The sequence below is a fragment of the Rhododendron vialii genome, chromosome 8a, assembly GCF_030253575.1.
Source record: "Rhododendron vialii isolate Sample 1 chromosome 8a, ASM3025357v1".
NCBI classification, from domain to species: Eukaryota; Viridiplantae; Streptophyta; class Magnoliopsida; order Ericales; family Ericaceae; genus Rhododendron; species Rhododendron vialii.
In genome coordinates, this window is record NC_080564.1 from 12,019,786 (window position 1) to 12,035,822 (window position 16,037).

General features: G+C 36.6%; 3 protein-coding genes across 4 annotated transcripts; all 3 read left to right on the top strand.

The window, feature by feature from the left end:
* The first annotated feature begins 195 nt into the window (after nucleotides 1-195).
* LOC131298556 (B3 domain-containing transcription factor VRN1-like) lies at nucleotides 196-3,993 on the top strand. Its single transcript, XM_058324038.1, has 4 exons — nucleotides 196-398; nucleotides 2,557-3,208; nucleotides 3,343-3,530; nucleotides 3,712-3,993. The coding sequence occupies exons 1-4, from the start codon at nucleotides 270-272 to the stop codon at nucleotides 3,952-3,954; spliced, it is 1,212 nt and encodes a 403-aa protein (XP_058180021.1). The 5' UTR covers nucleotides 196-269; the 3' UTR covers nucleotides 3,955-3,993.
* Nucleotides 3,994-6,730: 2,737 nt separating this feature from the next.
* Nucleotides 6,731-10,105, top strand: LOC131298557 (B3 domain-containing transcription factor VRN1-like). The gene is made up of 4 exons (XM_058324039.1): nucleotides 6,731-7,006; nucleotides 8,830-9,250; nucleotides 9,401-9,580; nucleotides 9,679-10,105. The coding sequence occupies exons 1-4, from the start codon at nucleotides 6,920-6,922 to the stop codon at nucleotides 9,969-9,971; spliced, it is 981 nt and encodes a 326-aa protein (XP_058180022.1). The 5' UTR covers nucleotides 6,731-6,919; the 3' UTR covers nucleotides 9,972-10,105.
* Nucleotides 10,106-11,586: 1,481 nt separating this feature from the next.
* On the top strand, nucleotides 11,587-15,639 carry LOC131336641 (B3 domain-containing transcription factor VRN1-like). Of its 2 annotated transcripts, XR_009202896.1 has the most exons (5): nucleotides 11,742-11,960; nucleotides 12,902-13,319; nucleotides 13,468-13,637; nucleotides 13,797-14,103; nucleotides 14,695-15,639. XR_009202896.1 is itself a non-coding variant. In XM_058372549.1 (4 exons), the coding sequence occupies exons 1-4, from the start codon at nucleotides 11,877-11,879 to the stop codon at nucleotides 14,031-14,033; spliced, it is 909 nt and encodes a 302-aa protein (XP_058228532.1). In that variant the 5' UTR covers nucleotides 11,587-11,876; the 3' UTR covers nucleotides 14,034-14,218. The 2 variants fall into 2 exon arrangements, 1 of the variants encoding a protein (XP_058228532.1); XM_058372549.1 differs by lacking the exon at nucleotides 14,695-15,639 and having other exon boundaries at nucleotides 11,587-11,960; nucleotides 13,797-14,218.
* The last annotated feature ends 398 nt before the right edge of the window (nucleotides 15,640-16,037 follow it).

The window sequence follows — 16,037 nt, forward strand, 5'->3', positions numbered from 1 at the left end:
AATGTCATATTTAACCCTGTAAAATGTCTTAACCAAATCTGTAAATGCTTCAACTACCCAATGTACCTATCTATTAAAGGAAATTAATTACTTAAACCGGAAGCTAAACAGGTCTTATATATACTTTTAACTTCATTAATTACTCCATAGAGAAGCTAAACAGCTTAGCTTATGCTACTAGTATTTTAGTTCGTTGAAGCAAAAACCCTCTACTACCTACTGATTCATTCAATTGCTCTCCCGCCTTCGGAAAGATTCACCCCCAGAATATGGTCAGTAAAAGCCACCGTCGGCAAAGCGGCGATGATGGGTCCAATCCGTCGAGTTCTCATGAGGTAAAGGTAGCACCTCACTTTTTCAAGATAATTCACTCTTCAGGTGTTCCCCATCAGAAGCTGGTAAGGAATTAATCATCCCAAAATACAACCCCTCTCTGTTGTCCTCTGTTTTTTTGTTTGGGGGTTTTTGGGTCGTAGTGAATGTTATGAACTACTCATGTAGTGGTATTCTTAGGAAATGTTTTACTGTAAAACAAATTTACCGTGCGACTAAAGTTTGTGGGTTTTTTTTCACATGCCACGTTGTGTGTTCTATACATATCTCTGATGTGTCGTGTGCTTCTAAAGTGAATGTTAAGAGTGTTGTTGATTCATAGTCACTACGTACAAGGTGATCATCCATAACCAAAACCCAAAAAAATTACCATGGTATATGCTAGTCCTATTTCCAACACAACGTTTGATCACAAGAAAGCACAATCGAATTAATTAACTTTGACCAAATAAAAACCCTTTTTTGACTTGTAAAACTCCCTCCATCATAAAGTAATAGTCTCATGCGAAAAGATGTGTAATTTTTGAATTAAAAAAAGTACTTTTGTTTATGATTTTATTAATTTTTTCACACCAATTAGTTCTTTAATTTGATGCGAAGAAATTTGAATTTTTTTATACTTGAGGTACTTTATTTTTTGACCAGAAAATTGCACATCTTTTTTATCGGGGACGATCAAAATGAGACAAAGAGAGTATTTTAAAGAAAAACAACAACAATAACAATAACAATAATAATAATAATAATAATAATAAAGAAGATACTACGGAGTATTTTTTTTTGGTTGTTTCCCGATGGAATGTTCATGAATCATATGAATGACATTTGAATATCTAACGTAATATATATACATACATATATATGATATTAAACTTTTTCGTGTTATTATTAGTGTTTGGTTGTTTAGTTTGACATATACAACTACTAGATCTTCTGATCTTACGTTTTGGTCATAGCAAGATTGGGCAATTCCAGTTGATATTTCTACAACATATATATAGTTGTTGTCTGTATAAGCTTGTTGGGGAGTACTTTGTATTAAGCTTGTCTCTCTTGCTCACGTGAATCATAATGAGATTAAATTCTTTCCACCGGTGGTGGAAAACTCCACATTTCCTCCACCACCTTTTTTGGTCCTTCCGTGTGTTTATTATTGATCTGAAGTAGTCTATCCACGCAAAAAATAAACTTGATCGGACATTGATAGTGTTAGATTTCTTGGAGGGTTCCGACCTAAAACTAATTGGCAATAGGTGAAGTAGCCTCTAGAATATATTAACTAGGCTTTGGTGACTTAAATGAGCGATGTGGAACAAATCTAACCCTCCCCCTTACGTCCAGCCCAGATGCACGTGGAGGTGAAAGACTAGGAGACCAGGAGCTAACTAATTGACTCGGGCGATAGAGATGACATAGACTTTCTCACGATAGGTGAGACTATCTAAGACCTAGCTCTGATACCATGTTAGATTTCTTGGAGGGTTTCAACCTAAAACCAATTGGCAATAGGTAGAGTAACCTCTAGAATATATTGACCAAGCTTGGGTGGCTTAAATGAGCAATGTAGGACAAGTCTAACAGATATGAGTATCAAAAATTAAATTTTGCTTTATAAAATAGATAGTTTATCTTTATTATTAATGACAGAAATAAGATGGTCCATTTTATAAACCAAAATTCAAATTTTGATATATCTATCGACTTTGGATCAAGCTGATTTTTTGCATGACAATACTATATTGCGGATCTTAAAATATGAATGGTTCATATCACAACAATAGACACCCGGTGGAGCTCATAATAGGTGATAGTGGAAAAGTTGGGTTTTACACAGGCAGTAGATAGAATTTTTTCTCAATCATAATACACCACAACGGTTCATGTTAAAGCCCGGTTTGGCTTAATAATCTAGTTAGCTTATGTTTTTGTTTTTATTAAAAAAGATTTGGTATTTATTGATTTTGCGTTAATTATTTTTATTGATTATTTGTTCGTCTCGACAAGAGGAATTAACAAAATAAATAACTATGAACCAAACTAAAAGAAAATTGAATAAAGACAAAACATAATCCAAAAAATCTATCAGTTTTGGAATGGATATCCTTTAAGCAGAAGAATCTCTTCTATCGAATTCTTCTGGCTACCGTATTTTATGGTTTCCGGCATGTCGTTCGACACATACTTGAACAGTTATGTGACAAGTTATTCTAATGTTGCTAGCAGAGGATTCCCCTGAAATTTATAAGTCAATATGGGAAGAATGTGGGGAACCATGTATTTCTCAAAGTTCCAAGTGGTGCTGTATGGAAAGTAGAACTGGAGAGATCTAATGGTGTCGTTTGGATGTGCAATGGTTGGAAAGAGTTCGCAAAATATTACTCCATAGGCTTCGGACATCTTCTGGTTTTCAGGTACGATGGGAACTGCAATTTCAATGTCCTCATATTTGATACATCGGCTTCAGAGATTGCGTACCCGGTAAGTGCAACCCATGGTGAACAAACCAACATAAACTGTAATAGAAACTCAAAAATCCCTGTAACGGAAGAAGTCATTGAGATTGATGACTCTGTTGAAACATACAATACGAAAAGAGAGGAAACCTACGGAAGGGGTGAAACTGAGAAACTTGGCGTTCGAACTCGTCAAAAAACAAGGAAGGCAGCCTACTACAGGGGAAATATAGAGAAAAATGTTTCTGTCAAAATCTCGGATGATTCACTTGTACGAGATTCTTCAGTTTCTGAAAGGGAAAGAGCCCATGCCAAGTTTGGAATGGAGAACAATTCAAATAAGCAGGAATTTCCACTGAATTTTAAATCCAAAGGGCTAAAGCTTCCAAATCAAAAAAAGGATGCGAAGACCGAAATTGAAAGTAAGAACGCTTTTGTCGCTGTCCATTAGTTTTGTAATTGGATCCAGATAAGAAAATATTAGATTTTTTTTATTTTTTTTGCCACATTGATCAATTCCACATCAAATACTAGTCTTGCCTTTTGATTTTTCCAGCAGAACAATGCACCGGAGGCACGTACATTGGAGAGAGACGGTACCAATCTCAAATTGCTGTCCAAATGCTATCAGCAACAGCCAATATAAACTCAAGAGCCCTTGAAAGAGCCCGATATTTCAAATCCAAAAAACCTTTCTTCATGGTTCGCTTGCAGCCGTCTTATGTTTCTTGTAATTACAGTATGGTAAGCTTTTCAATTGATTCTAGTATTGGACTCAATTTTGTATTTGTTTAATTCATAGCGAGTTCATGAAAAATAATGCTTCCTCGTACCAGTGTACTTTGAATTTGTACGCGCGGGCGGCTCACTTTTTGTCAAAATTCTCTAATTCAGACATGCACTCTTTGTTTTCTAATTCTTGCAGAATGTGCCACTAAAATTTTTGAAGAAATATCTAAGGGACAATCAAAAGAATATTAGTTTACGGATTTCAGATGGGACGACATGGTTGGTAAGGTTCTATGCTGGAGCATTGAATGGAAAGCGGAATCTTGGTTGGGGCCCATTTGTGCGGGACAACAATTTGAAAGTTGGCGATATTTGCGTCTTTGAGTTGATTAGTACAGGCATCGAACCCCAGCTGGATGTCACCATTTTTCGGAAGTAGAAAATCAAGGTGGTTTCTGGCGGCAGGTAGACTAAGAAGGAAAAATATGAAGAAAAATATGCAGGTTTGGTAAATGGCTATAACTCTTGTAGGGTTGGCAACTTCTTCGAGCTTTAGAGTAAATATTTATGAAGTGTCATTTTGGAATGTGTAGACATATAATCACATAAACATGTGGTTTGATCAAAATTCTTGTCCTCTGTTTCCAAGTCTGTACTGGATTTTATGTTGTTGTAAGGTTTTGACAAACCGTTTAAGCTTATAGCATATGGGTTGTTCTTCGCGAATGGCACCTTTTTTTCTTTTTTCATTTGGCCGGGTTTTGATGGCACATTTCCTTCTCTTTTTTTGCCAACAACTGATACCACATTAGTTTTTTTCAGTGGTTTTTTTTATAGGCAGCCAAAAAACCACTGACTAGTCCTGGAAACAGGGATCGTCTTTGTTTTAGGCCAACGGATGGCTGGACTTCCCCTATTGTTTTGGTTGGATATATGGACTGATCTGTTTCTGCGCGCACACACAAAAAAAAAAATTTAAATCCTTGTAAGTACATACAATCAAGCTTTGTTCACTTTGGATTTTCGGAACCATCCCTCACATAGCATAGCATGGTGTTTCAATAAGTTTTCTCTACTTATTACTCACGTCTTTGTACCTATTTCCTTCCATTTATTACTTGTGTTCGGTAGACTACATGGCATGATGAGGATAGAAATTTAATGATTGTCTTTCATTTATTTATTTTTGGGTATTTCTTTCCACAGCCCAATGATCGTCTTTCTTTCTCTAGAACTTGAAGCGGGACGGACAAAAGCCAGATCATCAAAATGTTTGGCAACACTTAAATTTCACGGTATTGCAGGATAGCATTTCGTGGTGCCCATTCTTTTTCTTTATTTGACACTGTCATGTACCGCGTTACAATAAGAAAAAAATATATGTGAGGTACGTATATGAGGAAATTCAAAAGTGCCCATTCTTTTTCTTTTTCTTTTTCTTCATTTGTTATGTTCTTTTATGTGGAAATTAGGTTCCATGTGGTGAATGTTACAATGAAAAACATGCACCATAAAACTAAGTGATTTACAAATACTACAATGGCAATTTAAGAGAATTATGCATCATGCGGTGAAAGATGTTATTACGCAGTGTGAATATTATGTCTCATAGGTGTCAATTTGTTATGCTTTTCGTGATTTTTGTTGTGCCTTCTTGTCGTACATGATATGCAATTACTATGTGGTAATTCAACTCTTGATAAGATTTGATTTTCTAAGACAAGGTAGACTCTATAGAAACTTCTAAATCCCGTTCGTTTTGGGTTTTGGATTCTAATCATTATTTTATTTCACTCCAATAATTATTCTTATTTTTCTCTTTATCTCTCTCCAATTTTTATCCATATTTCTAATTATTACTCTATTTCTTTCTGCACTCATTAGCTACAAATTCAATTTACAGTTCAATTGCATCATTGGGCCCGAGATTGACTGGCCCATGAATTGCTGTGGATTGACGTAGCTTTCATTTTGAGGTAGCTCTTTCGAGAGCTTCCTTGTCGTGTGTAATAGAATTTCTGGTTAAAGGGTCTTTGTCTTACTATTTCCTTCCATAAGGCCATCATCACCTTCAATTGGAGAGGGGAGGCATTTTGGGTCGCTTCGCCCAATTGGGGGACAACCGGGTTAGGTCACTGAGATGGGTCTAGAGATTCAAAATGAGCATACATAAATAAGTGTTTTCAAAAAGACAAAAACTTATTATTCACGGAGTTCTTTGAATAGTTGTTTACATAGGTGAATCGCGCGCGTCTGAACTCCTCTCCGAAAAAATTTCATTTAAATCTAGACTGTTCAAGCTAAAACAAACAGCCAAGATCACACAATTTCGTTAATAAAGGAATCGCGGCCCCTAGATGAGGAGAGTTTCAACCGTTTAATTAAAGAAGAAATTCAAATGTCTGTAAAAGTTGATTAAACAGCAGCCCCATTCCACTAACAACACTTTTCGTTTTTTTTATTGTCCTTATTTGATGTTTTTTCGTGTTTGTTAGTTTTGTGCCTCACTTTTTCGGTTTTCCGATTCGTCTCGTCAAGACGAATTGAAAAAATAAAAAAAATTTAATTTTATCCAAATATTTTGAGAAATAACCACTTTTAAGTATAAAAAAAAAGTCAAAAGTGATTTTTTTTAAAATATTTGGGTAAAAGTAAAAAATTTATTACTTTTTCAAAATCTATAAAAATTTAACACAAAACTGAAAAATGCGAATTTTTTTTTGACTTTTCAAAAAGAAGATAATTTTGAACTCACATATTATGAGAATGAAAAATAATTTTCTGATTTTTTTTTGCATTGTTTAAAAAATCTCAATAAGATCTATCAAACAAAATTCATATTGATAGAAAAATTATTTGCGTAAACATATGATTTTTTAACTTGAATTTATCTTCTTTTTCAAAAAGAACTTTTAAAAAGAGAGTGGAACACTTAGGCCTCGTTCCAAAAACCTTCTTAAAAAATAAACAATTTATTTCACATTTTCAAACTCAAAAATAATGTAATTAAAAAATAATTTTTCAAATTTTTTTGCACCGTATTAAAGATATCAATGAAATCCATAAAACAAGATCCATAGTGATAGAAAAATTATCTGCGTAAAAACAAAATTTTTGAATTTAAAATTGTTATTTTAAAAAATAAATACTTATTTATTATTATGGAACGGCCTTACATGTATGAGCTGCTGTCTGTCACCTTCTCCATTAATTACTCTGTTTCAACTACCCAGATCAGCATAGTAAAGACGAGTTCTATTAGTTTCAGCTTACATGCATCATCTCCCCAGAGGAAGCGTTTGCTGCAACTTTCCACTGTATCCATCACAAATTCCTACTGGAAGGAAGGATCGATCATCGATCAAAAAATAAAAAAGAACTAGCCGCCGGGGATCAGAGGTGCCATGGGGTCAAGCCGTCCTAGCTCTCCGGTCATGAAGCCATCACCACCTCATTTTTTCAAGATAATACACTCTCCGCACCAGAACCTGGTACATCTGATCATCATCCACATCTCTCTCTCTCTCTCTCTCTCTCTCTCTCTCTCTCTCTCTCTCTCTCTCTCGTTAGGAGTAGATATTTTCGGTAGTTTAGACTTTAGAGCATCAATCTATTCACTGCATGAGGGTTTTTTTTTATTTTTATAACCAACTTGCACGCACCTCGACTAATTTTGGAGCGTGAAGGTAATAATCAGACATAACCTTCAATGGCCCTAAGATTTGAAATGTTTGTTCTCTGTAAAAATGGAACCTGTAACCTTATGGAGGAATTGCTTTCTCATTACCACTTGGATCAAACCCTTGTGTTCTAAGGACCTTAGACCTACCTTGTATGCATGCTGTATTTGGACCTTCCATGTATTTTTTTTTTTTCACCTTACGTTAATCTTAATCTACTCAATCCTAATCTACTCTATCCCAAGGGACTAGGAGAAAGGGTTGGTGTTTACGTGACTTTGCATGTACTTGATAGTGTCGGAATATGAATAAACAGCTAAAATCTTTATAACTACTTTGCAATCACTTATTATGCACGGTCACGTAAGCGGTTGTGGCCGGTAATTGTGTCCCTAGCATTATTGATTTCCTTACCCGTAACCAATTTATGACAAACCGTTCCTTTTGTGATCTTGCAACGAGCATACGAGTTTCCACTGTAAACTCAGAGAGAACTCGATGGACTCCGGAGAATAGGATATCCTTGTTTTGATCCAATTTGAGTAACCTTTTAGGGTAAAGTATGATTTTAATCCTCCAATTGAGTAAACATTGTAAGGATTGCAAAAAATTGTTGGGGTCCACCCATAGTGGTAGGTATTTTGGTAATACCCATATTGTTTGGGTGGGTATTCTTGTAATTTCCTTGGAGCCCTTTTTATTCTCTCCTTTCGTAAACACTAGTGTGGTGTGTGACTGATAGAGTGAGAGTGAGAAAAGAGGCAGGAAAGGGAGAGGAGTGTGTTTGGTTTCATTGTAATCAAGGTGAAACGGTGAGATTAGTCGAGTGATTGAGGCTCCTACTCATTGCAATACTTTGATTATAGTGAAGATATTCCCCTCCCCGTGGAAATAGGTCCCACGAAGGCTGAACCACGGAATTTCTCGGTGTGTTTCTCTTTGCTGCGTTTTTTCTCTATTTTTTGCTGTTTGTGAGTGCTTGGGGGTGTTGTTTGGGGGAGGGAGGGGGCGCCGTTCCACAACAAAATCTTTTAATGTACGTGCGGCACCAAGTGTGGATAATAAGGAGCCACATATTTGATTAATCGGAGCCATTATTCAAGTCACCAAAACCCATTACCAATTTGACGAATTAGACGGCAGAGGCCCTATTGAATAACGATGGTTCAAGAGTTTCGGTGCGCAATTAAACATTAAAGTCAAAGTTTGGAGACTATTTGATATTTTCCCCAAAAATCTTGTTTTGCCAAGTTTGATAAAAAAAAAATTACCAATTTCTCCATCATTGGTTTCATGTCATTTTGATGGAATGGTTGGAGTTCATTTCTTGTCCTTATCTCAGCCAAATTTAAATCTGATGAATGACTTGGTGAAATATTAAGTGGCTGTAGTTGCTCTGCCTTTGTCCATTTAAGTTGTAAATTAAGCTCTTCTATGTGCATCGCACTTGTTCAAAATTACATTCTTAATTTACCCTTCTCGACTTGGGTTGAATTGAATATATAGCAGGTCCTGATATTTAGACGCGTGCTATTGCAATTAACATTTCTCCTATGTAATTTTGCCTAAATCCCTCTGCTCATCTGATGAAACGTTTGACAAACTGTTTAATTCTATGGTCATGGTTCTGGCAGAAAATCCCTAGAAAATTTGCGACTACCTACGGGAAGGATCTATCGAACCATGTTTTTCTAAAGGTTCCCAGTGGTATGGTGTGGAAAGTAGAACTGATAAAATCTAATGAGGATGCTTGGTTATGCAATGGTTGGAAAGAATTCGCAGAGCATTACTCCGTATGCTTCGGGCACTTTTTGGTTTTCAGATACGATGGGGATTCCAGTTTTCATGTCATTATATTTGATATGACTGCTTCAGAGATAGAATATCCATTCAGTGCCACTCGCGGTGATGAAATCGACGCGAACCATATGCGGGATTTGCAAGTGACTGACACTGAAGACATTGAAGAAGATGATTGTGGTAAAATCACTAGTACTAAATTAAAGCTACCAATTCCAAATAAAAAAGAGGCTGTCAAGCGCCAAGAAAGTAGAAGTAAGTTTTGTTTCGCTTTGCTGTTTGTTTTGCTTATTCTCTGTAGGGCAAGTTAAAAATATCCATTGTCGTGAACAAACTATGAAACGTTGTGACCTTATAGATTCACACGATCTTCAACTCTAAAATCTGTCTTGATTTTTCTGGCAGGAGGCCTGTCCGTTGCCAAAAGACTCCGACACTGTCCATTTACTGTCAAAAAGCCATTTTCATCCAGCAATGGGAAATCTAGACCTCTTGAAAGAGCCATAGCTTTTAGATCTGCAAATCCTTACTTCACAAAAATCATGTCCCCATCTTATGTTTCTACCGGATATACTTTTGTAAGTTGTCAATTAAAATTCTCTGTGACTTGTGTAGTTGTCGCGAATGGAGTTGGAAAAATGATCCTTCCAACAAAAGTATTCGAATTTGAGATCTTATATCAGTTCAATTTCGTTCAAATCCTTCTGTAATTATACAACAAATATTTTTTGAAATTTTGCAATATCTACCGACAGAGTTCTCAAAGGAAAATCTAAGTGAAAAAACAGAGAAGGTAGTACTGCAGAGTGCAAACGGGGGAGAATGGCCTGTAAAGTGCCATTATGAAGGACGTAGCAGATACTTTCTCTATTGGAAATCATTTGTACAGGCCAACAATGTGAATGTTGGCGATGTTTGTGTCTTTGAATTGATCAAGAGCAGTGAACCTCGTCTGAATGTCGTAATATTTCGGTAATGCTATGGCTCTAGAGGAATAAGAAGCAAAATTTTGCTGATCGAAATTGTAAAATGCAGAAGCAGGTCAGGACTCTGTCTCTCAACTGAAAACTTCTTTTCGGTACAGTTTCCTCCTTTTTTATCTCGTAAATGCGTGCAAGTCGGCTGTAAAACCCGGTTATTGATTTCCAACGCTACGTACCATGCATTTTGTAAAATTGGTTAGTGTTTACCCAATGTGTTGAGTTGGACTTTCGCACGTCCGGCTCTTTCTGGGATCCTCATCTCTCGCGGTTATATTGTCGCGGTTATATTGTCGGCTATTAAACCACACCATGTAAATCATTTGTATTTTTTGGGGATTGCTTCCGTCGTAGCAAGACAGTACGGGCTGTGCGATGAAAGTTGCTGATTGTACAACCATGTACTTCTGGTCATGTAAGCACGGCGAGAACATTGATCAAAGTTACTTTTGCTTCTATGAACCGTACGTACGACACCGAGAACAAGATCTAAATGTCCAAATGAAATTTAAAATCTGATAGCATTTTCTGTAGCCAAACGCGGTAGTTTCTCTTTCGTGTAATGCTTCTGCCATTCAAGGCATCCCCATCCCACGAGGGTTTATGGCCAAGGTAATGTTTGACAAGCGTCACTTTCTTTTCCTTTTTTTCTGATCTTGAGCCCGACAAGGGCAGAACCAAGAATTTATTATGCCCTCGGCTAACCCAAAACCAATTTAAGCACATTTGTCAGTACTCTGCATCAACTAAATTGGTAAAATCTAAGCACAACAACCAATGCTTTGCATTTGATACTCATATATAAGAGCATATTGAAGCACATCAACCAGTATTATGCATTTAACAACATAATTACAAATCTAAACCCCGTGATTCAATGTACTTAAGTACAAATCTAAGCACATCATCTAGTGTTTTACTACATAATAAAGGAATATATACTTGCGGACTTGAAGCCCCGTGATTCGACGTACTTAAGTGATTTTTTTTTGCACAAACGTAAAAAAGAAAAAAAAAAGTTGACACAAAAGTATTGTACTATAGAATGTGTATACATATTGGGACCGGTTCCCCTCACTCAAAAATTGACAAAAATTTTGACATAAAACTAATCAGAGTTTCCCGTTAATGATCGGAGCCATTCGATTTGTTTAAAATATATTTTAAAGAGTCCCTTTAAAAAATTAACTCATTCCGATATCGGTAAGAACTTGATTGATTCATTGAGTTTTATGTATCTTGTAAAATTTGATAGGAATCAACTGTCAACTGAGTTTTATCGGTAAGGGCAGAGTTGGCTGAATTTTGGATGGTGGGTTGGGCTAAAATAATTTGGACTTTTTTAAGGTTTTTTGGGAGCCAACCTAGGTGATAGCCCAAGGCAGCCTCTATGTGCTTCAGCCATTGAGTCTCCGCTAAGTTCCGCTAAGAATGTTGGGGTTTTTTCTTGTTTTGTTTTTATTCAATTTTTTTTTTGAGTTTATTAATTTTACACATAACTCTAGTGCATTATTGATTCATCTAAAAATTTATAACTTTTTTCAAATATTTTCAAAAATATCCAAGATAAAGCTTAGGTAAATATAAAACTCATGCGAATCAGAAATAAAAGTCCAAGAATACAAGAAGGTAGAGATGAACTTGGTATCAGGCTCGAGGGAAATCTCGGAGATCCTCTAGTCTCGGTGTAAATAGCTTGAAAATCTCGGGAATTTTCTAGTTTCGGTGCAAATAGATTGTCTTTTAACTGTACCAAAGAGGATAATAATTGAGGTGCATCGAGAAAAGACGGGGGGAGTGGGCTCCTTGCTAGTTCCGCCACTGCTTTCCACTGGATTCGTCACAAATTCCCACTGGAAGGAACAACGAAGAAAAGAACTGGACACCCGCGACGAGGTGACATGGTGTCAAGCCGCCGTCCTAGCTCTCCGGTGAAGCCACCACCTCATTTTTTCAAGATAATACACTCTCCGCACGAGAAGCTGGTACTCATCACCCACATCTCTCTCTCTCTCTCTCTAGAGCATTAACCTCCTCCCTTCAGTTGATCAATACTTGATGTGGCTCTTAACCGGCCTATCTGTTCCCCTTGGAAGCCAAGGGATGGTCTGAGTTTGAGTCTCTGGAGAGCCGTCGAATCCCAAGTGACTGTTAACATACTAATTTCTCTCTAATCCCCGTGATGTTTACAATATTGAAAAAATAATAATAATAATAATAATTGATGTCAGAGTATGAATAACCAGTTGAAATCTTCCTTTTTCTTATTCCGTGACCAATTTATTCCAACCTTTCATTTGGTGATATTACAACGAGCATGAGTTTTCAATTGTAAATTCCGACAGAGAAATCGATGGATTCCGGAGAACAGGATATCCTTATTTTCATCCAATTTGAGCAACATTTTAGGGTAAAGTCTGATTTGAACCCGCCGATTGTTTTTCATCTTTTCAACATTTCTGAACTTATGCGGAAAAAGCCCGATTCTACCATTTTCATAATGGAATTGAATACCCTCATCCTCACCAATTTAATTTTTCATCAAATTTTTTTTTGATAATCACAAGTTATTCCAAAAATCTTGTTTTCTCAAGTTTGTTTACAGAAAATACTAAAATTTCTCCATTCATTGGTTTCATGTCATGTTGATGAAATCGTTGGAGTCGATTTCTAGTCCTTATCCGGCGAATTTAAATCTAATGAATGATCTGGTGAAATATTTGAAATTGACGATATAATCTGTTAACACACTGCAGTGAATGAACTACTTCTCTCAATTTCCGACGTACCAAAAAAATAAACTACTGCTTTCTTTCAGTGTCTATTCCTCGTGTAGGTTGTTTTTATGAGGTATAATTTTGCTTAAATCCCTCTGCTCATCTGATGAAACGTTTGACAAATTGTTTTAATTCTATGTTCCTGGCAGAAAATCCCAAGAAAATTTACGAGTACCTACGGGAAGGATCTAGCGAACCATGTTTTTCTAAAGGTTCCCGATGGTATGGTGTGGAAAGTAGAACTGATAAAATCTGATGAGGATGCTTGGTTATGCAATGGTTGGAAAGAATTCGCAGGGCATTACTCCGTATGCTTCGGGCACTTTTTGGTTTTCAGATACGATGGGGATTCCAATTTTCATGTCATTATATTTGATATGACAGCTTCAGAGATAGAATATCCATTCCGTGCCACTTGCGGTGATGAAACCGACGCGAACCATATGGGGAATTCGCAAGTGCCTGACACTGAAGGAATTGAAGAAGATGATTATGGTAAAATCACTAGTACTGAATTAAAGCTACCAAGTCCAAATAAAAAGGCTGTCAAGCGCCAGGAAAGTAGAAGTAAGTGTTGTTTCACTTTGCTTGTTTTGCTTATTCTTTGTAGGGCGAATTCCGAATATCCATTATCGTGAACAAACTATGAAACGTTGTGACCTTAAAGATTCACATGCTCTTCAACTCTAAAAATCTGTCTTGATTTTTCCTGCAGGAGGCCCTGCCAAAAGACCCCGACACGGTCCATCTACTGTCAAAAAGCCATTTTTATCCGGCAATGAGAAATCTAGGGCTCTTGAAAGAGCCAGAGCTTTTAGATCTGCAAATCCTTACTTCACAAAAATTATGCGGCCATCTTATGTTTCTACTAGATATTACTATTTTGTAAGTTATCAATTAATTCTCTGTGACTTATGTAGTTGTCGCGAATGGAGTTGGAAAAATGATCCTTCAATATTCTAATTTGAGCTCTTATATCAGTTCACTTTTGTTCAAATCCTTCTGTATTAATTGATACAGCCAATAGTTTTTGAAATTTTGCAGTATCTACCGACGAAGTTCTCAAAGCAAAATCTAAGTGAAAAACCAGAGAAGGTGGTACTGCAGAGTTCAAACGGGGGAGTATGGCCTGTAAAGTGCCGTTGTGGAGGACGTGGCAGATACGTTCTATATTGGAAGTCATTTGTACAGGCCAACAATGTGAAAGCCAACGATGTTTGTGTCTTTGAATTGATTAAGAGCATTGAACCTCGTCTGAATGTCACAATATTTCGAAAGTAGCCTAATTGCTATGGCTCTAGAGGAATAAGATGCAAAATTTTGCTGATCCAAATTGTAAAATGAGAAGCTGGTCAGGACTCTCTCTGTGTCTCTCAACTGAAAATTTCTTTTTGGTACAGTTTTTTCCTTTTTTATATTGTAATCTTTCTTCATATTCAATCAACAAAAAAGGGGTCATTAAGATACGTTACTGGTTTCCAAGAAACCAGTTTTCGACTTGCAAAACCCGGTTATTAATCTCCAACGCTATGTCCTATGCATTTTGTCAAATTCTGTAGTGTTTACCCGGTGTGTTGAGTTGGACTTTCGCATATATAGCGGGGCTCTTTCTGGGATCCATCTTCCGCATATATAGCGGGGCTCTTTCTGGGATCCATCTTACGCGTTTATATTGTCGGCTATTAAACCATATGACGTAAATCATTTTTATTTTTTGGGGATTGCTTCCCTCATAGCAAGGTCGTACGGACTGTGCGATGAAAGTTGATGATTGTAAAACATGTACTTCTGGTCTTGTAAGCATGGTGACTGGTGAGCACATTGATCAAAGTTACTTTTGCTTCACAGAGAACAAGATCTATATATGTCATTATGTCCAAATGAAATTTGAAATCTGATACCTGAACAGTTATTTCACATCTTACTTTCATGTTCTTCGCAGAGGATTCTCAGAAAAGTTATAGGTGAATATGGGAAGAATCAGGGGGACCTCATATTTCTCAAGGTTCCAATGGTGTCGTATGGCAAGTCGAATTGAAAAAATCAAATGATGACATTCGTGATGCAAGAGTACTACTCTATGCAGCAGGTGCATTTTTCGGGTGCTTCGAGATTGTCAGTAGAAGAATGTATTGGAGGGGTGTTCTGTAGCCGTACACACCAGCAAATCTCAAATTCCTGTCAAAAAGAATCAGCACCAACCAATATTAAGAACTCTAGAGCCCTCGAAAGAGCCCAGAATCTCAAATCTGAAAAAACTCTTTATTCATGGTTTACATGCATCCGTCTTATGTTGCTGGCAAATACAGTTTGGTAAGCTTTCAATTAAATTTTCTTTGGATTTGTGTACTGGTTAGGACTTAGGAAGCAATGATGCTTCCATATTACTCCATAAATCTCACATAAAAGATGCTTGTTTAATACTCTACATTCTTGAAGAAAATATACTTATGGCCTTTGAACCATAAGAGTGTGATATTACAAGTTTCAGATGGCCGGGAGGACGAGGTCTATAATCCTGCGGCAAGAAGTTGCACACACACGCTCGGCTAGATCTCATTTGCGCAGGAAAACTATTTGAAAGTCGTTGATGTTTGCATCTTTAACTTGATGATTAAGGGAATTGTACCTCGGCTGAATGTCATCCCATCTGGATCCGTGGCTAGAACTTGGTTTGTGGCTAGTGCCGAGACTGATACAGATCTAAAGCAAAAGAATGCATTGACCAACGTACGTTGATGTTTATATTGTGCGCGTCTCGATCAAAAGATTGGTTTGGCAACTGCATTGAGCTTTGTGGTGAATCTTTATGAAGTGCTATTTTTGCAGCATATGTTAACGTTTATATGTGCGCATTTTGATCAAATTGGTTATGTTGCGTTTCAAAGTCTACTCATTTCTCTTTAACAGTAAGTATGCGGCGGTATAACCACGAAACTGCTATATGTGGTAAGGTTTCGACCTTTCCCTTTTGATGTAATAGGTTATATTTCAAAATTAGTTCACCTTGAATGAAAGTAGCAAAAGAACAATTGATCAATCTCAACCAAGAAACATTACTCACACATCCAACTTCTGCAGATATATATTGAAATTTTTGTGGAGAGTACAAAACTTAATAAAAAGCAATAGCCTTGACACAATTGATAATTGTAAATGGAAGGTACATTTATGTTAACACATCTACATATTTTAAGTCTTAAAAGAATCATGCTAATTGAATTAATTTTCAATAGTTGTAGCTGAAGTTTTTCTTTTTTTAGGTACGAAGTAGCTGAAGTTCAA

What these genes read in the sequence shown, in the direction of transcription:
- LOC131298556 (XM_058324038.1), top strand. Translation starts at nt 270, where the DNA reads ATGGTCAGTAAAAGCCACCGTCGGCAAAGCGGCGATGATGGGTCCAAT. An exon ending in GTGTTCCCCATCAGAAGCTG is followed by an intron (nt 399 to 2,556) that starts GTAAGGAATTAA and finishes TGTTGCTAGCAG; the next exon opens with AGGATTCCCCTGAAATTTAT. An exon ending in TTTCTTGTAATTACAGTATG is followed by an intron (nt 3,531 to 3,711) that starts GTAAGCTTTTCA and finishes TAATTCTTGCAG; the next exon opens with AATGTGCCACTAAAATTTTT.
- LOC131298557 (XM_058324039.1), top strand. Translation starts at nt 6,920, where the DNA reads ATGGGGTCAAGCCGTCCTAGCTCTCCGGTCATGAAGCCATCACCACCT. An exon ending in ACTCTCCGCACCAGAACCTG is followed by an intron (nt 7,007 to 8,829) that starts GTACATCTGATC and finishes TGGTTCTGGCAG; the next exon opens with AAAATCCCTAGAAAATTTGC. An exon ending in CAAGCGCCAAGAAAGTAGAA is followed by an intron (nt 9,251 to 9,400) that starts GTAAGTTTTGTT and finishes TTTTTCTGGCAG; the next exon opens with GAGGCCTGTCCGTTGCCAAA.
- LOC131336641 (XM_058372549.1), top strand. Translation starts at nt 11,877, where the DNA reads ATGGTGTCAAGCCGCCGTCCTAGCTCTCCGGTGAAGCCACCACCTCAT. An exon ending in CAAGCGCCAGGAAAGTAGAA is followed by an intron (nt 13,320 to 13,467) that starts GTAAGTGTTGTT and finishes TTTTTCCTGCAG; the next exon opens with GAGGCCCTGCCAAAAGACCC. An exon ending in CTACTAGATATTACTATTTT is followed by an intron (nt 13,638 to 13,796) that starts GTAAGTTATCAA and finishes GAAATTTTGCAG; the next exon opens with TATCTACCGACGAAGTTCTC.